The following is a 21,370-nucleotide window of genomic DNA, read 5'->3' as shown; positions in this document are numbered from 1 at the left end:
ATAGCCTCCGCTGCTTATTGTTGTTTGAAATCATCCCAGAAAGTTGCCCAAACTTTTTCTACCCCTGAAATATCAACAACCACACGATTTGCGTGTTTCACTTTTGGGAAGACACACTTGATGTCGCGGAATAGTTTGTGGGTTTTGAATTGACGAGCGGCAGCGTCGTGCGGGTGACGAATCGCCACCTCCGCCGCGCTGCGGGTGACGTGCCAATTGTCAAGCGCGATTCCTTTCATACTATTGATCGACGGATGTCTCTTCTGCTGCTTCTCCTTCATCTCTCCTCGGGAATGCTAATGATTCATATTAGGGCCTAATAATTAGCCCCCCGGGGCACCTCCGGCGAGGCGCCGTCCCCGGTGGCTTTTTAAGACAAATTGAATTACCGGTACAAGAAACATTCCGTTGTGCTCGAAAGGCCAAGTCCATCAATGTCAAGCCGCTTCAAAAACGACCTCCGTACGGGATAGGAGGGTCATACAAATTCAGAACCATGTGACATCAGTTCCGGTGTACCGCCTGGGTCAATCCTGCGACGCAACATGTTTCCGTTTTACATTCATCATGTTGTAAAGACATCAAAGCTACATGGGATTGCCTGCCTGCCCGCCCATCTAAAATGGCCGTGTCTCTGTTTCATCCATTTTTTTCTGGGGGGGGGGGGTTGTTTTGTCAGTCCAGACACTTGAAGATGTTTGTTGTCAAATGTTTGCCAAGGTTACGGCCAGCCGAGCCCCCCACGGGATGAAAAACTTGTTGTTTTGAAGTCGAGTTGTTTTTGTGCCAAGTGGGAGTGTCCGTTGCGGCGATTGGGGCTCCGGCGTCCTTTCTTATTGGCCGCGCTCCAGAGTGGAGCTCCAGTGGATGTCGGCATCCGGGACCATGAACCTGTTCAATCCTGCCGAGGACGAGAACGTGTCCATGGTGCACCCCGAGTACTTCATCATTAGCGGTTTGTCGGGGATCCCGCATATCGAGCTGTACTACGTCTTCCTGTTCGCGGTCTACATGCTGTCAGTGCTGGCCAACGGCGCGGTGATGGCCGTCATCTGCCTGGACCGCCGGCTGCGGACCCCCAAGTACGTGGCGGTCTTCAACCTGGCCTTCGTGGACCTGTTCGGGAGCTCGGCGCTGGTCCCTAAGCTCCTGGACGTGTTCTTGTTGGGCCACCGCCGCGTTCCCTTCCGCAGCTGCCTGACTTTCCTGTTCTTCTGCTACACCTGCTTGTCCATGCAGTCCTTCAACTTGGTGGCTCTGGCCTACGATCGGCTCCTGGCCATCATTTTCCCGCTGCACTACCAGGTGAGACCAGGAGAAACCCGCGCTTGGTAGTTTCCCGCTACCCAGGAACTTGGCCGATTGCAAGCCTCTGACCCCGATATTGACCTGAACAGCTAACCGTTAGCCCCCGTCCTTATCCTCCGTGGCGCATGATGTCATTTTCAGTTCCCGAGATGCGAATACTAACCAGAATATCGACCATGGTTTTATGGTGTCGTGTTTTGCCGCGCCCGCAGGTGAGGATGACGCACCGATTCATGTTCTCGCTGATCTCGGGCTTCTGGGTGCTGGTGCTGGCCCTGGTGGCGACGGCCACGGGTCTGCTGACCCGCCTGTCCTACTGCCGCTCGGTGGTGATCCACAGCTACTTCTGCGACCACGGCCAGATCTACCGGCTGGCCTGCAACAGCCACTACCCCAACTACGTGGTGAGCTGCGTCTACCCGGTGGTGATCTTCTGGCTGCCGCTGGCCTTCATCCTGCTCAGCTACGCCGCCATCGGCTGCACCTTGGCCAAGGTGGCCTCCGTCCAGGAGCGCCTCAAGGCCCTGCGCACCTGCGCCGCCCACCTGTCGCTGGTGGCCATCTACTTCATCCCGCTGCTCATCACCTTCACGCTGATGGAGAACATCCACCCCGACGGCCGCATCGTCAACCTGTCGCTCACCTCCGTCTTCCCGCCCCTGCTCAACCCCGTCATCTACACGCTGCAGACGCAGGAGATCAAAGATGCGCTCGGCAGGCTCGTCAGGAGCGTGCGCCGGGGCAAGCACGCCAAAATATGGACGGCGCTCCACTAGCGGGAGAATTGCACATCGTGCATTGCAACAACCGTGAATTTTTTTTTTCAAAACTTTGCTAGCTTAATGCTAATGCACGATGCAACAGGCCAATGAAACGAGCGTCGATGCTGCGGTAACGTTGGAAGCCATCGATATTCAAACACAAAAAGTAGCCAAACGCGGACACACGACTAAAACAATTTGCAGGCGGATATTCTTTATCCTCTGTGAAACACAAGAGATAGCGCAGTTTTCCTTACCGTCTTATTTCTACTCACACAACCAGAAGGATCAGCCGGCGCAAGTACGATTCCGATCTGATCCGGACAATTCTTTTTATTCATAAAACAAGTTTCAACGTAACATCAGCAAATCAAATTTTGCGTGTTTGTCAGTTGAGAAAGAATATACAGCTCGTGGCGAATCTAGATGCGATCCAGATTCCGCAATCCTGAGGTCCAGGCTCCGCTTTGGCAAATCAAGACACCTTGAGCGTGTTCTAGAGTGGAGGGTGTTGTCAGGTGGGGGTGTTGTTGGCCATCCGCCGCCGCTGGCTCAAGTGCTCCTGCCGCACCTTGTGGTAGTCGTTCATGCATTTTTTGAAGGCGCCCACGTGGCTCTGGCACACTCGCCAGTCCTGATGCTCGGCCATGCAGTCCTGCAGCGCTTCGTGCAGCTCGCCGCAGCCCGTACGAGAGATCATTCGCTCCACGGGGTCTTCGGCTTCTTCGGCATCCGTCGTCGTCTTCTTTGCGCTTCGCTCATGGGGAGAAGGTGATGTCATTCTGCGCACAAATGTGCCATTGTCATTAGTTCCAGAATATTGGAATTAATAATGCTTCTCGATTCAATTATGTATTGTCAAGACAGTAGAGCTAAATGTCCCCTTGGCGACTAGTTCCTTAAAATCTCATTCCATAGTTATATGATACACACATAGTGGTTTATAATCGTAAGTGATATTTTATTGATGTTGTGCAGTCATAGCAACTGAACAGTACTTGAGGTGAATTTTGCGTTACTCGGTCAAGCTCCCGTTCAGTCTCCTTTTGTCTCGGTACAGGTGTTTGATCATTAATTTAAAAGCAAACCTGTTATCTTTCCCCAATTGTCTCCGTGTATCCGATAGTCAAAGGAAAATATCAAGTCACAATCGCGGATGTTTACACTAGACGAAAACGGGTTGCTTGGGTTGTGGATTAGAGGGGGAAATATTTCAGTGTAGGACCAAGTGTAACAGTCAAAGAATTCCCGTTTTCACGGGACCAGTAAAATTGTAATAATATGAACATATTAACAGCGCTGTATTTTTAGCTGCACGCGATTTATTTGTATTGTATTTAACGTAAATATGGCGAGATAAAGGGGTGCAATGGATTGTGTTTTTGACGAAATGGGATGACGTCCTGGGGTATCAGTCAAATAGTTCCCTCTGAACACCACAACTTCCGCCAGGTCGATGAGGATTTCAACCATGTCGTATGATGGTATTAATCATGTTTTTTTTGTGTGTGTATTTGAACATACGTTTCATCATATACTAGACGTGGTCATACGAAATGGAGCGTATTATTTCATTTTTGAAAAATGACTTAAGTCCTGGTGCGGCAGTCAAATAACTCCCCTGTTCAACGGCACTTCCGCCAACGCGACGAACGGTTGTACAGGTACAGGACAAAAAAAAACTCAATCGAAGCCCATGTTAGAAGTAATCGCGTTTTGTTCCGAGCTGTTTGTTTGCAATGAATTTGACGTGTTACTACGAGAATTAAGGTGTTATTGAAGTCAATAAACAAGCTGAACATTGCTGAACAGTACAGCGATCTGTTCTTTAATGTTCCGTCTCTTTCGCGTGGTTTCCGCCAACTAAAATGATTTACTCCCCATTATGACTATGTATTAGTTTTATATGTAAATGTGAATGTTTAACATGTGTTTTGAATAGAATTATAGCTGTCTGTTCAGTTCTAGTTTGATGTGCCCACATGACTGGCAAGCGCGAAGCAATGGCTCCCCCCTTTGGTGCACGCAGACAGACATCATGTCACACAAGTGTGCCTTTCACACACCAACACGATTTGGAGCCGAAATGTTTTCACGAATAGAATTTTGCTTGTACTTAATTTCAAACGATTTCAATTGTTTGTTTCTTTGTTTTATTGCGGGGAGATTTGGGGGCGTGAACAAGCATTGATTGGAACAGGTGCTTTTGTCAGACGGACACTTTTGTTGGGTACACGGCCGTCTGAAGACCACACGTCGGGGATTCCCTGCGTGGATTTCGACAACGACGGCAAGGTAATGGGCGTTTGGTTTCCTACGTTTGGAGTTCATGACTGCATTGTTTGTTAAAAATGTGACTTAGAAACACCTCGCCATTCTTAGTTTAAGACGGCGAAACTTGACGGGAAAGGTAAAAGTTGGACTTGCTATTGCACAGCCGGCTCAGCACCGGACATGTCGCGTGCATGTGACGTCGCTATGCGGTCACGTGTTTGAGCCAAAAATAATAATAATGAATATTCCAGCACACAGTGCCACCTTGTAAAATCAATGTTCAAAATGATTAAACGTGTATGCGACCTCATCATATTTTAAAGTTAGAATTTCTTTTTGCGGCCAATGCTAGACTTCCCGTTAAATTTATGTATTTATTTATTTGCTGAGAAATGCTTCGCTTGTCTCTAGTTGCAATGAAAACCGCCACAAATTTGGAAATGCAACGCAGCGAGAGTCGACATTTGATCAGCGAATTCGTGTGTGAGCGCAAATGTCACCTTTGCCCTGAGGAGCACCTGCGCTCCAATTCAAGTATCAAAAGTGTGTGTGTGTGTGTGTACCTTTCAGTGAGAGATGAAGGTCACACCATCATCATCAGGAGACAAAGTTATCAGCTTTAATGACTTTGATTTGACACGGATACACACTACTTAAAGTCACACGTTACATATGCCCTCGGGTTACTGATAATGTGTGTGTGTGTGTGTGTGTGTGTAGTTCGGCTACATGCGGAAGTCAAAGTTGTGTTATGTTGCGTGAAGGGCGCCTTTGGAAAATATCACGTGGACGCTCAATGTTTCTTCGGTATCAAATGGAACCAGTGTCGCGTTTGGGATTGTCGAGGTCATAAATCCCTACGGCCAACTTTATTTCGACTAGCGCAAGCTCTATCTTGAGCTGTCTAAAAAGCCAGACAGGGGACAAAACGCTGCCATCAGTCCTACGTGTCACGAGAGGGGGTCAGACGGCCACATTGGCGAGCCGCGGGTCCGAGTCCTGCTCGTAGCGGTAGTGGTAGACCTCCATCTGGTCCCGGCAGGCTTCGCGAACGTTGTTGAGCCAGCGCTTGATCCCGCCGCGGTTCAGGTAGAGCACCATGAGGAACACCAGGCCGATGAGGGCCAGCACGATGCCCAAGAACACGTAGGAGACGGCCTCCAGGTTGTCGTTGAGGCAGTCCACGTCCTCGGGGCGCAGCCGCTCCACAGGCAGCCCGCGGCGGGCCGGCGGCTCGGCGCAGCGCAGCAGCGCGGCGTCGGCGCACTGCGAGGCGTTCTTCAGCCACCAGTAGAAGGCCTCCAGCTCGCAGGCGCAGCGGAAGGGGTTGTGCGCCAGGTAGACGCGGGCGCGCCGCCGGCGCTCCAGCCCGCTCACGTCCTCCCGGCTCAGAGCGCGGATGGAATTGTTGACCAGGACCAGCTGCTGCAGCAGGCCGAAGGCGTGCGGGGCGGCCGAGGCCACGCCCCGCAGCCGGTTGCCCGCCAGCTCCAGCCGGCGGAGGTCGCGCAGGTCGCCGGCGCCCAGCGCGGCCGCCAGCTGCGCGGCCGCCTCGGGGGCGACCGACTCGTTGAGGCACAGCGTGCGCAGCTCGCGCAGGCCCCGGAAGGCGCCGCGGGACACGCGCTCCAGCCGGTTGCGACTCAGGTCGAGGACGCGCAGGTGCGGCAGCCCCGCGAAGGCGTCCGCCTCCACCGCGCGGATGCCGTTGGCGGACAGCGACTGCGCGGCCGCCGCGTCCAGCGCGCCGCCGTCGGCCGCCGCGGACGCGAAGGCGCCGCCCCGCAGCGTCGTCATCGTCCCGCCGCGAAGGATCAGCGCGGCCGTCCACGCCGGGAGGGGGCTCGGCACCCCCGCCGCGGCGTCGCCGGCTCGGCAGCTCACCGTGCCGGAGTCCCGGGAGCAGGCGCAGGCCGGCGGGCACGCGTCCTCGGCGCGGGCGCACGCCAGCAGCGCCGCCCAGCTCGCGAGCGCGCACAGCCGCCGCGGCTCCGAGCGGCCGCCCGTCCGCATGTCGGCTCTCGTGTGACAAGTTGGCGCGCCGAGCGGCGGCACTTAAATGCGACGCGCGTGCGCGGCGGCCCCCTTTCGCGAGCCCGCCGCCACGAGAAATTTGCATTTGCGGATTCGGTCGCTCGGGTCGTGAATGTTCCTGACCCTCCTATGCCCCCCCCCCCTCCTCGAAAGACAAAGTGCGGCCATGCAGGCGCGTCTGGACGCCGGCGATAAGCGCCGTAAATCGCCGTCCAGCTCCGCTGCGCTTGCGGCGTGACAGCGGCTCGTTGTGCTCGCGTGATTTGCGAGACACCCCGCAGCAATTAACCCCCCCTGCCCCCATGTCACGGTGGCCTGCCGCCGGACTCTCAAGCGCTGAATTGATTTCCTCGGCAACAAAAAACAGGCGTGACCTTGACCTTGGCCATCACGTCTGGGGGGCTTGGCTCCATATTCTGCCCTTGGGGGCTTGGAGTCGTCTCCTCCTCCTTCCTTCAAAAATTCAGAAGGCATTTGGACTACATCAAGTTTTTTTTTTTTTTTAGTTCCAGATGTGAGTCGATTTGTCACTCGTCAAGCTGACCTCGAACTTGTTTCACGAACTTTTCCCTTCATTCGTCTTCGCCTCGGACTCAACTCCGCCCTCGGATCACGACTAGGCCTCGTGCGACAATTGCCGTGAGGCGAAATCCTTTTCCGTCTGTGCGAAATTTCCCCGCTGATATTTTATTGATCGTCAGCGATGATCACGGCCGAGTTAATTTGAGCTCCCCGTCGTGCGCGTCTCGTCCTCCATCTCCGCTAATGGCCGAGTATTTTCGGCAACGTGACCGTCGCGCTCCCGTCGCGCTCGAGCACCCTTGGCCGTTCAAGGACGCCCCCCCCCCACCCCGCCCTTGGTCGACTTTGCGGTGTGGGTTTTATTTCCGCGCCGTTTTCTCCGACGACGGTCGGCACGACGCGCTCGCTTGGCCTTTGGCGTCGTTTGGCCAAACGGGCGCGGCGGCCCCAAATCATTTTTTTTTGTGCAAGGCGTAGGTCGTATGGCGGAAGGAAAAATCCTCTGCGCTTTGGAACTCGATCCGGTTCTAAAAGCGCCGGGGCGCCGTCTCCGATCTCGCGCAGGCTCGGCCGTGTGTCACTGATACGTGGCCGCGTCCTCGCCGCCGCGTTTTGTCATCCGATCCGCCGGGAGAAAGTGTGCGTCACCTCCCGCTGCGTCTTCACACTTCTTGGCGATGATTAAAAAGAAAAAGAAAAAAAAAGAGAGAGTTATGAAGCCACCCCGTGACACGGATCTTCATAAACATCCTTCATCCCGCCTTGCGAGATGGAATTTTAACTTTTTATGACGTTCAGAATAGATTCAGGCAGACTGGCGAGAGATTGAAAATGGAATATTAGATGACGCGTCATGACTAAAAGATGGGACAGGACTTTTGGCGGACTCCTTCCGAAGGTTAGCACGCAGATGCTACGCTAACAGCTCAGTCAGCTGCAGGAATGCTCGTCGTTCTTGGCAGAGGAGAAGGAATGTATGCATTGATTGCATTGCATTTTCTGACATCACAGATATTAGCATGTCCATTTTCACACGTCTGTCAAAACGACACGTGACAAACTGTCCTGTCCAAGTATGACGACTTGTTTTACATGAATGCTCATGTCTTTTAATCTCGGTCGACGGTGAAGTCTCGTTTGGACGGTCGACTCCAAGCGGCGGCCGTTCAGCCTAAGCTAAGCTAAGCTAAGCGCTAATGGCCGCCTTTGTCCCGGCGTCCACCCCTCGCTTAAATGACTAATTGATGGCGGAAGGACAAGCGACACCGTCAGCGCGGATCCCTTTCCAGTCCTGCGTGTTGCCGACAGGTCGCCCCGCACGCCGCTCCGCTCGTGTCTTATTCGGGTGCATTTGAAGCGGTTGCAGGGGGCTATCGCGTCGATCCAAATCGGACCAAAATAGTTGATCGCGAGCGTGCGAGTCCCGACGTCATGATGACATCATGATGACGTCATGATGACCCAAGGTCACGATATCAGGATAAAAGTTGTTCAGAAAAAAACATTTTGACCAAGAAATGATTCATTTGTGAAAAGGTGCATTTGATCATCTTTAATTGGGCGCACCAAACGATCTGGCATTTAATTCAAAAGAGAAGTTGCGACGAGTGGCCGCGGCAGGAGTTCAAACGGCCATTTTAGCTCGAGACGTTTTTTTTGGGGGCGTCAACGGCGCAAGCAGTCCTCCATGGCCTGCAGTTCCCGCACTTCGGGGCAGAGGGCGCCGCAGTGCAGGGCGAGGAGGCGGCGCGCCTCCGGGATGACGGACAGCGCCGACGCTCTGGAGCCGCTGCGGGCGACGGGCCGCACCGTCAAAAACGAAAAACGTCGCCCGAAAAGGAGGCGAAGGCGCCACTCACGCGTTGAAGTGCAGCTGCGCCAGCTTGGCGACCTGTCGCGCCATCTCCACGCTGTCCGCTCCGAAGCGAGCCGCCACGGCGGCGGCGCTAAGCTCCAAGTGCTCGGCCGCGCGCGCCCAATCGCCTGCGCTCCCAAAAAAATACAAATCAAAAGTCTGACTGTGGCCGAATCCGTCAAAGCACGAGAAAAGTTGAGGCGTGTCGATGCGAGAACCTTTGTGCGCGTGCGCCCGGGCCAAGGCGTCCTCCGTGCGGCCACTCAGCTCGTGCGTGCGCGCCGGCGCCACGCCCGCCCGCCGCCACCGCGCCTGCGACCGCTCCAGCAGGACGGCCGCCTCGCCTGCGGAAAGCACGATCAACGCAAAGAAGCGGCAGACGGGGGGCCGGCGACCGCTCACTCACCGGGTTGTTCCGTCTCCAGGAGATGGGCCGCCGCGTCCAAGTCGCGTCGGACGTCCCGCAACGTTTGGCTCAGCTCGCCGCCGGACCATGCGCCGCCGCAGGAGCCGCACGAATGGTCGCCTCCGCTGGAAGGCTATTTGACAGGTGAGGGGTGGGGGGAAGTACAGGTAGGTCGACTGGCAATCCATTTGTTCTATTGTCTGTGCAAGACACCCCGTGATTGGCAGGCGACCAGTCCGGCACGTGTGCTGGTAGTGGTCATACTGTTGAAGAGCGACCAATCTGTGTTCCAATCAATGTAGGGGGACCGCCCCAATGTTTCTCTCTATCAGTAGGTTCCCCTCTATTGACTGGTGACCAATCGATTGTGACAATTGTACTATCGATCAGTCAGTTTGGTCTCCTGTGATTGACTGGCGACCGGTCCCTCGTGTGCCTTAGGGTGTCTAGGCCGTTGTTGGTCAAATGCAGGCACTTCAACTGACTGGCGACCGCTCCAGTGGCATGAGATGACCTTGGACTGTCTGGTGCGGCGACCAATCCTTTGTCAAGATGGCGACTGATCGAAATTGCCAAGAGCTAAAACTGGACGCCGCCCGAAGAGGAAATCCCTTACCAGGAGGGAAGCGTCGCAGCGGGCGCACAACAGTCCAGATTCTTCGTCCGGCGACCGGTCCTCCTGGCAGGCTTCGCAGCGGCACAGGAAGAAGTACTGCTCCTGCAGGAGGCGCCGCCGCTCCCCGGTGACCATTCTGCTACTGTGAGGACCTGTGGGAAAACCGCCGCGGCGCCGGAGTCCGTCGAAACCATCGGTAAAGGGCCCCCACACCCCCACGGGAATGAAAATGACAAACCCTACGACGGCCTGACCGTAGCAGTGGGCGACCTCTTGCCCGGGACGCAGGCTTCGCGCCGCTCGCAGCGTGACGGCGCCACCGGCGCCGAAGCTCAAGCTTGTGTTGGGCCGACACGAGTGGTTGATGAGACTCAGCGTCGGGAAGACGGCCGTGGCGACCCGTCGCTCCTCAACGGACTGCACGTGAGCGTCCGACAAGCCTGAGGCGAAAAAACCCTTGATTGGCCGCCGGCCGAAAAAGACCAAACGATGGCGACGGCGCGACGGCCGGGCGTCACCTGGCTGTTGCAGCGTGACGACGGCCTGCGCGTTGCAGCGCAGCTGCAGCGCGTGCCTCAGCATGGCCACGCCCAGCAGCCGCCCCCCCGCGTCCTCCGCCCGTCCGACGGGCGACGTCGCCGTCTCGCCGAGCGCCAGCCGCAGCGTGGCCGCGGTCACGGCGCACAGGAAGCGCATGCTGGCGGCGTGCCGCTCCACGTGGTGCAGGAGGTCCCAGACGCCTCGGTAGGCGGCGCCGCCCGCGTTGGCCACGCCCGCTTTGAGCGCCACCCTCAGCGCCAAGTGCGACAGGACGCCGGCGGCCGACAAGCGGGCGCCCAGCGGGCATTCCCAGCGGTGGTGCTCCTCCCAGGCGCCGTCCCTGCAGCGGGCGCCGCAGTAGCGGGCGTACGAGCACCCGGCGCACGGGACCAATCGCCGGGCGGGCTTCAAGCAGGCGTGGCAGTGCCGCCGCTCCGTCCCAAAGGCGCCGTCGCTCGCCACGAGAACCGAGCCGAAGGGCCTCTCGCTCAGGATCACCTCCCCTGCCGCGATGGCCTCCGTCGCCACCATGTGGCGACCTTTCTCCGGGCTGAAGCGCACCGCCACTTTGGGAGACGTCCCCGAGCGGTCGTCTGGCTCTGCGGCGACGCTGGAGGACGGCAGGCGCGCCCGGCATTGCGCGCGGCGCGCGGCCAACTTGTGCGCCAGAGCCGGCGGGTAGCCGCTCTTCTCGGCGTCCGACACGTCCTCCAGAGCGTCCTGAGGGGGACAGACCACACCGTGACTGGCGACCGCTCTGCGGCTCATTGTGCCCGTGACTGACGGCCAGTGAGGTATTTATTTTTTTTTGTCTTGCTCACGCCGGTGTTTGTCTGCCTGTCTGGCGATTGACCGACGACCAGTCCCGCGTGTCTAAATACAGTATGTCCTGCGAGTAACTGGCGACCAATCCAGCATTTGGCTCTGGTGCCCAGTGATTGACCGACGACCAGTCCCGTGTGTCTAAATACAGTATGTCCTGCGAGTAACTGGCGACCAATCCAGCATTTGGCTCTGGTGCCCAGTGATTGACCGGCGACCAGTCCAACTCCATTCGTGGCCATGCAAATGTTCTCACCTGGTAGTGCTGCAGGTGGTAAAGTGCCGCAGAGCGATTGGCGTAGCACAGCGACAGCTGCTCCGAACTTTGGGGGGACAAACACACGCCCTGCGGTCGCCGGAGAGAATTCAGGACCATTCGTCAAGATGGAACAGGGAGGGCGGGCAGGGGGGGGGGGGGGGCTAATGTTTACAAGTGAACGCAGAGAGGACGGTGGGTGACCTGCGAGTAGTGCAGCGCGGCCTCGGCGTACTCGCCCCTCTTGAAGCTGGCGTTTCCGCGCTCCCTGCATGCGGACGCCTCCGCGGCGCCTTTCCGCGTGTCATCGTGTCCTTCCGCAGAGATGCGGCGCAGACGCTCCGCATCGTCCTTGCTGGAAGAAAAGTCGAGTGTGCGGATGGCATCGCAATGGTCACGGGTACGTATTCTTTCTCCTCCGCAAAAAACCGCTCATGTGACTGCGGCTGAGTTGCAACGGGCTTCAGGTCTGGATTTTTTTTTTTTTTTGCCGGGTGCGGTTTACAAGTCAACGTCATCGTGTGGGAGCTTTGTTTTGAGTGCACTTCCACTGTCGACCAGTAGATGGTGGCACAGCAATTAGCTTGCACACTGCATTTGAAAGCAAAGTGAAGGTGCAGTATTTCAAGCGTTGCCTCATTTTTGCTGAATGTGAAATTCTTTTTAACGCCAACAGAAAGCGATAAATGCGGTTCGCCACACTGTCCGATATTTGTGTCGTATCCATTGCTCTCTCTCTCTCTCACCGTTATGTTTTGAAACGTGTTTGTATGTTTTAAAGACTACATCCGCTAAAATACTCCATCGCTTGCAGGGGTGCTGTGGGACAGTCCGGTTCTGTCTGATCTTTGCTTCTCAAAACTCCGTGCGGATTGTCTGTTGTGACATAGCGCCCCCTTGTGCGCGCAGCGAAAGGAGCAGCAACGCGAACGTGAAATGATGACGCGCAAATATATTTACCGAATTTGCATAAAATCTAACACATATTTTGTCAGTAGAAAAAAAAAAAGTATGAAATGCGCCGGCTCGGCAAACGAGCTACTCACTTTGTGACACTCAGGGCGCTCTCAAAGATATCTTCAATTTCAAGCAGGGACTTAAAACGCTCCCTGAACTCGGGTTCGAGTCCGGCCCACTTGCGAGCGACGTGGTCTTGCCACGGGAGGCACGGAAGGTCCATTTAGGAAAAACTAAAAGTTTGTTTCCACGCCGTATCGGCAGCGGGGAAACGCCATACTTACAACAATGTCACGTGACAGATCCGGGGACGACTTGGCCTTCAAAATAAAACGCTTACTCGGATTTAGTCCAAACGTGGTTGCTTTTTATACAAAAGTACATAATCCTGAATAGATTAAACACTAGTCGAAGCTGTGGCATTTAACCTTGACGTATATTGTTAGAAGAGCAGTTACACTCGCAGACATTGTTGTCGTTTATGACTTGTATTAATCTTTTATGTTTGAAGCAGAACTTGGAATATCCGGTCACACGCCGCTCTGCAAGATGGTCACATGACTGCTGCGGATTCGACTGACTGAGCTTTCGAAATAAAACATGCGACCTTCTCTTCGGATTCTGGGCCGTACGTTGGTAGGTATTTTTTTGTATGTTTGAATTATACATATATTTATTGACGTAGAATTCCTGCAAGTGTTGTTGTATACGAGTCACAGTAGCTGTAGTTCGTCTTTTGGAAGGGTTTGAGACAGCGGTCTTTTGTTGTGAAGGCTTAAATAGAGTATATCCGGTCCGTGTTGCGTGATCCCGCCAGTTCTGGCTACTGCAGTTGGAAGTGTTTTCGGTCTTCAATGTTTGTGAAGATTTTTGCGCTGTAACATTAGCGTCAAACTCACGCAAGGGGCGATTCTGTAAAGGCCATGGTCGTTTTTTTCGGCTAAAAAAAGCCTTACTATACATGGACGTTTTTTTCGTGCTAAAAACGCCTTACTATACTATGTCGTTTTTTTGGGTCAAAAACGCCTTACTATACATGGTCGTTTTTTTCGGACCAAAAACGCCTTACTATACATGGTCGTTTTTTTCGGACCAAAAACGCCTTACTATACATGGTCGTTTTTTCGCGTCAAAAACGCCTTACTATACATGGTCGTTTTTTTCGCGTCAAAAACGCCTTACTATACATGGTCGTTTTTTTCGCGTCAAAAACGCCTTACTATACATGGACGTTTTTTTCGGGCTAAAAACGCCTTACTATACTATGTCGTTTTTTTGGGTCAAAAACGCCTTACTATACATGGTCGTTTTTTTCGCGTCAAAAATGCTTTACTATATATGGACGTTTTTTTCGGCTAAAAGCGCCTTACTATACATGGTCGTTTTTTTTCCGGCTAAAAACGCCTTACTATACATGGACGTTTTTTTCGTGCTAAAAACGCCTTACTATACTATGTCGTTTTTTTTGGGTCAAAAACGCCTTACTATACATGGTCGATTTTTTCGGACCAAAAACGCCTTACTATACATGGTCGTTTTTTTCGCGTCAAAAACGCCTTACTATACATGGACGTTTTTTTCGGGCTAAAAACGCCTTACTATACTATGTCGTTTTTTTGGGTCAAAAACGCCTTACTATACATGGTCGTTTTTTTCGGACCAAAAACGCCTTACTATACATGGTCGTTTTTTTCGCGTCAAAAACGCCTTACTATACATGGACGTTTTTTTCGGGCTAAAAACGCCTTACTATACTATGTCGTTTTTTTGGGTCAAAAACGCCTTACTATACATGGTCGTTTTTTTCGGACCAAAAACGCCTTACTATACATGGTCGTTTTTTTCGCGTCAAAAACGCCTTACTATACATGGTCGTTTTTTTCGCGTCAAAAACGCCTTACTATACATGGACGTTTTTTTCGGGCTAAAAACGCCTTACTATACTATGTCGTTTTTTGGGGTCAAAAACGCCTTACTATACATGGTCGTTTTTTTCAGACCAAAAACGCCTTACTATACATGGTCGTTTTTTTCGCGTCAAAAACGCCTTACTATACATGGTCGTTTTTTTCGCGTCAAAAACGCCTTACTATACATGGTCGTTTTTTTCGCGTCAAAAACGCCTTACTATACATGGACGTTTTTTTCGGGCTAAAAACGCCTTACTATACTATGTCGTTTTTTTGGGTCAAAAACGCCTTACTATACATGGTCTTTTTTTTCGGACCAAAAACGCCTTACTATACATGGTCGTTTTTTTCGCGTCAAAAACGCCTTACTATACATGGTCGTTTTTTCGCGTCAAAAACGCCTTACTATACATGGTCGTTTTTTTCGCGTCAAAAACGCCTTACTATACATGGACGTTTTTTTCGGGCTAAAAACGCCTTACTATACTATGTCGTTTTTTGGGGTCAAAAACGCCTTACTATACATGGTCGTTTTTTTCGGGCTAAAAACGCCTTACTATACTATGTCGTTTTTTGGGGTCAAAAACGCCTTACTATACATGTTCGTTTTTTTCGGACCAAAAACGCCTTACTATACATGGTCGTTTTTTTCGCGTCAAAAACGCCTTACTATACATGGTCGTTTTTTCGCGTCAAAAACGCCTTACTATACATGGTCGTTTTTTGGGGTCAAAAACGCCTTACTATACATGGTCGTTTTTTTCGGGCTAAAAACGCCTTACTATACTATGTCGTTTTTTTCGGACCAAAAACGCCTTACTATACATGGTCGTTTTTTTCGCGTCAAAAACGCCTTACTATACATGGTCGTTTTTTTCGCGTCAAAAACGCCTTACTATACATGGTCGTTTTTTTCGCGTCAAAAACGCCTTACTATACATGGACGTTTTTTTCGGGCTAAAAACGCCTTACTATACTATGTCGTTTTTTTGGGTCAAAAACGCCTTACTATACATGGTCGTTTTTTTCGGACCAAAAACGCCTTACTATACATGGTCGTTTTTTTCGCGTCAAAAACGCCTTACTATACATGGTCGTTTTTTCGCGTCAAAAACGCCTTACTATACATGGTCGTTTTTTTCGCGTCAAAAACGCCTTACTATACATGGTCGTTTTTTTCGCGTCAAAAACGCCTTACTATACATGGACGTTTTTTTTTGGGCTAAAAACGCCTTACTACACTATGTCGTTTTTTTCGCGTCAAAAACGCCTTACTATACATGGTCGTTTTTTTCGCGTCAAAAACGCCTTACTATACATGGACGTTTTTTTCGGGCTAAAAACGCCTTACTATACTATGTCGTTTTTTTGGGTCAAAAACGCCTTACTATACATGGTCGTTTTTTTCGGACCAAAAACGCCTTACTATACATGGTCGTTTTTTTCGCGTCAAAAACGCCTTACTATACATGGACGTTTTTTTTCGGGCTAAAAACGCCTTACTATACTATGTCGTTTTTTTCGCGTCAAAAACGCCTTACTATACATGGACGTTTTTTTTCGGGCTAAAAACGCCTTACTATACATGGTCGTTTTTTTCGGACCAAAAACGCCTTACTATACATGGTCGTTTTTTTCGCGTCAAAAACGCCTTACTATACATGGTCGTTTTTTTCGCGTCAAAAACGCCTTACTATACATGGTCGTTTTTTTCGCGTCAAAAACGCCTTACTATACATGGACGTTTTTTTCGGGCTAAAAACGCCTTACTATACATGGTCGTTTTTTTCGGACCAAAAACGCCTTACTATACATGGTCGTTTTTTTCGCGTCAAAAACGCCTTACTATACATGGTCGTTTTTTTTCGAGTCAAAAACGCCTTACTATACATGGTCGTTTTTTTCGCGTCAAAAACGCCTTACTATACATGGTCGTTTTTTCGCGTCAAAAACGCCTTACTATACATGGTCGTTTTTTTCGCGTCAAAAACGCCTTACTATACATGGTCGTTTTTTTCGCGTCAAAAACGCCTTACTATACATGGACGTTTTTTTTTGGGCTAAAAACGCCTTACTACACTATGTCGTTTTTTTCGCGTCAAAAACGCCTTACTATACATGGTCGTTTTTTTCGCGTCAAAAACGCCTTACTATACATGGACGTTTTTTTCGGGCTAAAAACGCCTTACTATACTATGTCGTTTTTTTGGGTCAAAAACGCCTTACTATACATGGTCGTTTTTTTCGGACCAAAAACGCCTTACTATACATGGTCGTTTTTTTCGCGTCAAAAACGCCTTACTATACATGGACGTTTTTTTTCGGGCTAAAAACGCCTTACTATACTATGTCGTTTTTTTCGCGTCAAAAACGCCTTACTATACATGGACGTTTTTTTTCGGGCTAAAAACGCCTTACTATACATGGTCGTTTTTTTCGGACCAAAAACGCCTTACTATACATGGTCGTTTTTTTCGCGTCAAAAACGCCTTACTATACATGGTCGTTTTTTTCGCGTCAAAAACGCCTTACTATACATGGTCGTTTTTTTCGCGTCAAAAACGCCTTACTATACATGGACGTTTTTTTCGGGCTAAAAACGCCTTACTATACATGGTCGTTTTTTTCGGACCAAAAACGCCTTACTATACATGGTCGTTTTTTTCGCGTCAAAAACGCCTTACTATACATGGTCGTTTTTTTTCGAGTCAAAAACGCCTTACTATACATGGACGTTTTTTTTCGGGCTAAAAACGCCTTACTATACTATGTCGTTTTTTTCGCGTCAAAAACGCCTTACTATACATGGTCGTTTTTTTCGGACCAAAAATGCCTTGAACATGTTGAGGAGAAAAAATGTCATCCAAGCAAACCTTTCAAAAATGAGCAATGTGTATTAAAAAAATAAAATAAAATCAGCAAATTTCCATGTAGATTTTTTTTCATTCACGTTACAACATCATGACACTCATTTAAATTTCCCATTGAAAACAACATTTATGTATTTATTAATTTTAATCAGAACAACAAATGAAAATCAAGGTAAGGAACGCAGCACGGGACGAGGCAACGGGGCTTTATGCAGTGTCCACCACCTGCCACTGGGTGTCACTAAGAAGCCTGTAATTCAGCTCGCGGTAGCCGTCGGGCTGAAGCTCCCGCTGCCGCCACACTTCCTCGTAGAGGCTGCGCACGACCGGAGACGGCGGCGAGAAGCCGGCGTCGGCGGCCAGCTCGGCGAGGTACTCCCACTGGTCCCCGCCCATCACCAGCAGGTGGCGCCGCGCCGCACCGCCGTCTACCTTCTTCTGCAGCGCGAGCCGCGCCTCCGCCGCCATCTGGGCTCGCGACGGCAGCGCCGGCGAGCCGGCCAGAGCGCCAAGCGCGAACTGGACCTGACGGATGGACGCAACCGTAAACACGACAGAGTTGATTTTTGCGCCGGGGCCCCGCCCCCTCGTCACCTGGCAATGGAAGTTGGCGAAGGGGCAAATGCTCTTGCAGAGCCCGATGAAGACGAGCGAGGGAAAGGCGGGCGGCATCATGAAGCGGTAGAGCGGCGCCACCAGCTGCTCCTCCAGCTCCAAGCCCAGCCGGCCGCCGTCCAGGAAAGGAAAGCTGAAGTTGTAGCCCGTGCAAAAGAGCAGCACGTCGGCGGCGCGCACCGAGCCGTCCTGGAATGCCACATGCCGCATTGGAGCGTCCCATCGCTGGGTCGTTTGTGTTGAATCGGTCGCCGATGTAACATGGCGTCGCAATCGTGCCAGATCCGGACGTTTTATGAGCGATGCCACGGCACTTTTTGCTCACCTGAAAGCAAATTCTGCCATCGTCCTGGACGGCCACCGGCGGACTCGACTGGCGGATCCCATCCGGAAGAGCGGCCGCCAAAGGGGGACCGCGGTGACTCAGCGTCACCTGCGAGGAAGGACAAAAACGCCAGTTAGGATGGACGGCGACGCTGCAGTGCCGACAAATAGACTTTGTTGCGCGACAAAGCCCGTAAGAATGAATTGAAATCCCGGAAGGACATTTTGACCTGGGCGCCCGCTTTGGCGAGCTCCAAGGAAATGTCTACGCCCGACGCTTTGGCTCCCAAGACCACCACCGAGCGAGACGAGAAGGCTTCGGCGCTCCTGTACGAGTGACTGTGGAGAACCCGTCCTACACCAGGCCAGTCAGGGAAGCAAGTTAGCAGCGTTGCCCGTCACACGGATCACGAAGGACTCGCCTTTGAAGTTCTCAAGGCCCGGCACGCTGGGGACGTTGGGCTCCGAGTAATGCCTGCCAGGCAAACGGCTGAACGTGAGCGACCCCCGCGGGCGCCCGGCAGCCGGCGTTCCTCCCCGTTAGCGTCTCGTCTCACCCGGAACACACAAAGACCGCGTCGAAGGTGGCGGTGGTCCGGCATCCCGAGGCGTCGCACGCCGTCACCTCCCAGGTGGTCCGTGTCCCGTTCTCGGCGTCCTCCGTTGTCATCGCGACGGGCTTCACCTCTTCCACTGCGCTGCGGAACTGACACGGACTCGATGAGACCAGATGTCGAGCGACGAGAACAAGAGCAGCATCACATCGACACACAAACCAGACCTACGATCAGAACTTGCGAGGGAAGTCGTTTTTTTTTGGGGGGGGGGGGGCTAAAAATGCCTTAGTATACACGGTCATCTGTATCAGAGGCAGAAACATCTCAAACGTGCAGGAAAAGGGGCTCCCGAGGACCGGACTCGAGCGCCCTCAGTCTACAGCCAGAACTGGATCCAGCTTTAACAGTTGCCAAGAGTCTTAAGTCAAATTTACCTTGATGTGGGGGCGGATGCGGTACCGTCGACAGTAGTCCTCCAGGTAGCGCCGCACATCCTGATGCGACAGGAAGCTGTTGAGCTGCGGGTCGAACGGAAAGTCCGGGAACATCATCACCTCTTTGGGAAGGTTGGTCCTGTGCCCCAAAGAACGGGATCCCAGTCGTGGGATCAGTGTTATAAGCCTCATCTTCTCCTGCAGGTCTTACATGGTCAAAGTGTCCAGGGTCGGAAGAAGAACTATACTCAGGCCTATGTCTGGGGGCAAGTTCTCGGGTGACCGGGGGGCTTTGTGAGTTTGGTTCTCACCTGAGGTTTTTATACATGCTGCATCGTACGTCCGGTCCGACCCGCTCCTGGTAGCGCCAAGTTCCCCCCACGTCGGCGGTGAGCTCAAAGACGACAGGAGGGGCGAAGCGTTCCGGTCTGGACAGAACGTGTCGGGCCGCGCAAAGTCCCGCCGCCCCCGCGCCGATCACTGCCACCCGCAGCAATTCCATCGCACGGCAACCGCGGCAGGAACTCCTGCAATCGCTCGACAACATTGAAAAGGAGGATAGAACCGAATCTCCAACCAGAATCTCATCAACAAGCGCTCCTAAAACCCAACAAGGACAGACTGAAAGCATGTTACTCTTGTCATGGAATGTTGATATTAACAACTTCGCATCGGTCAAGAAAAAACCCGTCAGGCCGACGATTGCATCAGGGAAATGAGACTTCGTCGCAGCTGGACGAAAGATCCGAAAGCAAAAACAGTACAAAATGGAACTTTTCGCTCCCGTTGATACTAATAAGGCGGTGAAATGAAGTTTACGTCGCGTACCTGTGTCGTTCCGCTGTAAAAGCCAAACAAACATTTGCGACTTTTGACCAGGAAGTCAAGTTGCGGGGAAAAACACACCTCATGTTTCCGGTTGTTGGACTTCAAAATAAAAGTATCACGCTCTTCCTTTTTTTGAAGCCGAACAACGCAACGTTCTAATCGGTATTGCAACGAGCTGAAAAGCAAGTTTCGCCAAGAATCTGCCGTATTTGGATGATCAGACTGACGGGCTGTTTACTCTCTGCTTTTTTTTCCGTCACCCAAATTTAATTTTGCCCCGCAATACGTAAGCAATAAATAAACAGCCCGAGGTACCACTCAACAGTATTTCTGTTCAAGCAATTGTTTGTGCCCCATGGACAAATCGAGAACAATAAAGAAGAAAATCCAGATTTCAACATTTATTGTTTTTCCAGCCAGCAAAAACAATCAAGCGGGGCAGCTGAGGTCACTTGGCGGCGGCGTTGGCGTGCTGCGGCGGCGGCGGCTGTTGCTGCTGCTGCTGCTGCTGTTGCTGAGGCGGGGGCTGCTCGGCCAGCGCCTGCTGCAGCCGCGTTCGCTTCCTGGAGTAGTGCTGCCAGTGGAGCAGCTGCTGCTCGTCGATGAACTTGGCGCACTGCGCGTTCACCAGCTCCTTGCGGAAGTGCTCGTACTGCAGCAGCTCCAGCATGTGCAGGCAGTGCGGGTACCTGCGCGGGGGGGGGGCGCTCGCACTCAATTGCTGGATTTTTGCGTCGCATTGAAAAGGCAACCGACGGCCACTCTCAGCATTTTGGCGGTCTTACTTGAGAAACTTGGCGTAGTCGGGCTCCTTCCAGTACAACAGATACTTGAGGTAGTTGATGAAGGGCCTCTCCCTCAGGAAGCCCCTCTGAGCCAGGACTACACGCACGCAAAGGAGTGTGTCATCAGTCGTGTGTTGTCGTGTTGCAAAACAAAGGCTCGCACTTACAGTTGAGATAGTTTGGGTTGGCCAAACATTGGATGAACTCCAACTCTGACTGGAAGCGGGTCCGAGCCTGTTCCTCTGTGGCGCACACACAAAACAATACGTGTTAACGTATGGCCGAGTAGCTTTAGCTTGTTAGCACAACGGAAGCTGGAAGAAACATTCAAGCTGGCTCACCTGTTTCCATAACAAAAGTCGCTCTTTTTCGTCCGCCGAGCAGAGGAAGGCGAGAAAGGGAGAAAACGCGTCGAAAAGCCTTCGCTGCTTTGTTTGGTCGTTCAGCCGTAAGAAGAGACGGCCATGTTTGCCGGAAATGAACGACAATGACGACGACTTTTTCGCGACATTTACGTCCATTTACGATATTGAGAACATGTCTAAAGCTTACGCTAGAGGGGGACATTTTGCAACCAAAACGCTCGGATCATTTTTATTTCATTTTGCGTTTTGCCACTTCATACGCCGTATGTACTGTATTTAATTAATTTCATATCTCAACAGCGGGAGGTCAAACGATGATGGTTCAAAAGCG

At 52.1% G+C, this 21,370-nt stretch overlaps 6 protein-coding genes and 1 long non-coding RNA gene across 9 annotated transcripts; 2 read left to right on the top strand and 5 right to left on the bottom strand.

Annotated features, from left to right (window-relative positions):
• The first annotated feature begins 635 nt into the window (after positions 1 to 635).
• On the top strand, positions 636 to 3,873 carry LOC127588401 (olfactory receptor 146-like). Its single transcript, XM_052047109.1, has 2 exons — positions 636 to 1,305; positions 1,521 to 3,873. Exons 1-2 carry the CDS (start codon positions 868 to 870, stop codon positions 2,082 to 2,084), a joined length of 1,002 nt encoding a protein of 333 aa, XP_051903069.1. The 5' UTR covers positions 636 to 867; the 3' UTR covers positions 2,085 to 3,873.
• Positions 2,377 to 3,681, bottom strand: LOC127588414 (cytochrome c oxidase assembly factor 4 homolog, mitochondrial). Its single transcript, XM_052047122.1, has 2 exons — positions 3,158 to 3,681; positions 2,377 to 2,851 (listed from the first exon to the last, which is right to left on the bottom strand). Exon 2 carries the CDS (start codon positions 2,848 to 2,850, stop codon positions 2,584 to 2,586), a length of 267 nt encoding a protein of 88 aa, XP_051903082.1. The 5' UTR covers position 2,851; positions 3,158 to 3,681; the 3' UTR covers positions 2,377 to 2,583.
• Positions 3,874 to 4,099: 226 nt separating the features above from the next.
• Positions 4,100 to 9,486, top strand: LOC127588416 (uncharacterized). The gene is made up of 3 exons (XR_007959069.1): positions 4,100 to 4,364; positions 9,180 to 9,304; positions 9,370 to 9,486. It is a non-coding gene; the product is annotated as an uncharacterized LOC127588416 (long non-coding RNA).
• On the bottom strand, positions 4,940 to 6,377 carry waif2 (Wnt-activated inhibitory factor 2). The gene has a single exon (XM_052047108.1). The coding sequence runs from the start codon at positions 6,354 to 6,356 to the stop codon at positions 5,307 to 5,309; it is 1,050 nt and encodes a 349-aa protein (XP_051903068.1). The 5' UTR covers positions 6,357 to 6,377; the 3' UTR covers positions 4,940 to 5,306.
• smyd4 (SET and MYND domain containing 4) lies at positions 8,562 to 12,653 on the bottom strand. 2 transcript variants are annotated; one of them, XM_052047094.1, is made up of 10 exons: positions 12,441 to 12,653; positions 11,599 to 11,749; positions 11,395 to 11,484; positions 10,295 to 11,036; positions 10,031 to 10,216; positions 9,777 to 9,928; positions 9,161 to 9,293; positions 8,973 to 9,098; positions 8,759 to 8,882; positions 8,562 to 8,688 (listed from the first exon to the last, which is right to left on the bottom strand). In XM_052047094.1, the coding sequence occupies exons 1-10, from the start codon at positions 12,572 to 12,574 to the stop codon at positions 8,565 to 8,567; spliced, it is 1,962 nt and encodes a 653-aa protein (XP_051903054.1). In that variant the 5' UTR covers positions 12,575 to 12,653; the 3' UTR covers positions 8,562 to 8,564. The 2 variants fall into 2 exon arrangements, with proteins under 2 accessions (XP_051903054.1, XP_051903055.1); XM_052047095.1 differs by lacking the exons at positions 8,562 to 8,688; positions 8,759 to 8,882; positions 8,973 to 9,098; positions 9,161 to 9,293 and adding an exon at positions 9,346 to 9,680.
• A 4,620-nt stretch (positions 12,654 to 17,273) lies between these two features.
• On the bottom strand, positions 17,274 to 20,112 carry LOC127588393 (uncharacterized). Of its 2 annotated transcripts, none has more exons than XM_052047100.1 (8): positions 19,373 to 20,112; positions 19,062 to 19,200; positions 18,628 to 18,776; positions 18,493 to 18,545; positions 18,301 to 18,425; positions 18,072 to 18,179; positions 17,726 to 17,935; positions 17,274 to 17,656 (listed from the first exon to the last, which is right to left on the bottom strand). In XM_052047100.1, the coding sequence occupies exons 1-8, from the start codon at positions 19,921 to 19,923 to the stop codon at positions 17,339 to 17,341; spliced, it is 1,653 nt and encodes a 550-aa protein (XP_051903060.1). In that variant the 5' UTR covers positions 19,924 to 20,112; the 3' UTR covers positions 17,274 to 17,338. The 2 variants fall into 2 exon arrangements, with proteins under 2 accessions (XP_051903060.1, XP_051903059.1); XM_052047099.1 differs by having other exon boundaries at positions 18,301 to 18,421; positions 18,494 to 18,545; positions 19,373 to 20,110.
• A 165-nt stretch (positions 20,113 to 20,277) lies between these two features.
• On the bottom strand, positions 20,278 to 21,181 carry med31 (mediator complex subunit 31). Its single transcript, XM_052047119.1, has 4 exons — positions 21,016 to 21,181; positions 20,842 to 20,916; positions 20,675 to 20,771; positions 20,278 to 20,578 (listed from the first exon to the last, which is right to left on the bottom strand). Exons 1-4 carry the CDS (start codon positions 21,023 to 21,025, stop codon positions 20,338 to 20,340), a joined length of 423 nt encoding a protein of 140 aa, XP_051903079.1. The 5' UTR covers positions 21,026 to 21,181; the 3' UTR covers positions 20,278 to 20,337.
• Between the last annotated feature and the right edge of the window lie 189 nt (positions 21,182 to 21,370).

This window comes from Hippocampus zosterae, chromosome 16 (assembly GCF_025434085.1).
Source record: "Hippocampus zosterae strain Florida chromosome 16, ASM2543408v3, whole genome shotgun sequence".
NCBI lineage: Eukaryota > Metazoa > Chordata > Actinopteri > Syngnathiformes > Syngnathidae > Hippocampus > Hippocampus zosterae.
This window is presented reverse-complemented; position numbering and strand designations above follow the sequence as displayed.

Bases quoted from the DNA above. Each gene is read 5' to 3' on its own strand.
- LOC127588414 (XM_052047122.1), bottom strand. From the start codon at position 2,850: ATGACATCACCTTCTCCCCATGAGCGAAGCGCAAAGAAGACGACGACG.
- med31 (XM_052047119.1), bottom strand. The intron at 20,772-20,841 runs GTAAGTGCGAGC...GCGTGCGTGTAG, and splicing joins CAACCCAAACTATCTCAACT to TCCTGGCTCAGAGGGGCTTC. The intron at 20,579-20,674 runs GTAAGACCGCCA...CCCCCCGCGCAG, and splicing joins GACTACGCCAAGTTTCTCAA to GTACCCGCACTGCCTGCACA.
- smyd4 (XM_052047094.1), bottom strand. From the start codon at position 12,574: ATGGACCTTCCGTGCCTCCCGTGGCAAGACCACGTCGCTCGCAAGTGG. The intron at 11,750-12,440 runs GTGAGTAGCTCG...CTTTTCTTCCAG, and splicing joins AGCGCCCTGAGTGTCACAAA to CAAGGACGATGCGGAGCGTC. The intron at 9,099-9,160 runs GTGAGTGAGCGG...TGCTTTCCGCAG, and splicing joins CCTGGAGACGGAACAACCCG to GCGAGGCGGCCGTCCTGCTG.
- waif2 (XM_052047108.1), bottom strand. From the start codon at position 6,356: ATGCGGACGGGCGGCCGCTCGGAGCCGCGGCGGCTGTGCGCGCTCGCG.
- LOC127588393 (XM_052047100.1), bottom strand. From the start codon at position 19,923: ATGTTTGTTTGGCTTTTACAGCGGAACGACACAGGTACGCGACGTAAA. The intron at 18,180-18,300 runs GTCAAAATGTCC...CCTTCCTCGCAG, and splicing joins TCGCCAAAGCGGGCGCCCAG to GTGACGCTGAGTCACCGCGG. The intron at 17,936-18,071 runs GTGAGCAAAAAG...GTGGCATTCCAG, and splicing joins ATGGCAGAATTTGCTTTCAG to GACGGCTCGGTGCGCGCCGC.
- LOC127588401 (XM_052047109.1), top strand. From the start codon at position 868: ATGTCGGCATCCGGGACCATGAACCTGTTCAATCCTGCCGAGGACGAG. The intron at 1,306-1,520 runs GTGAGACCAGGA...CCGCGCCCGCAG, and splicing joins TTTTCCCGCTGCACTACCAG to GTGAGGATGACGCACCGATT.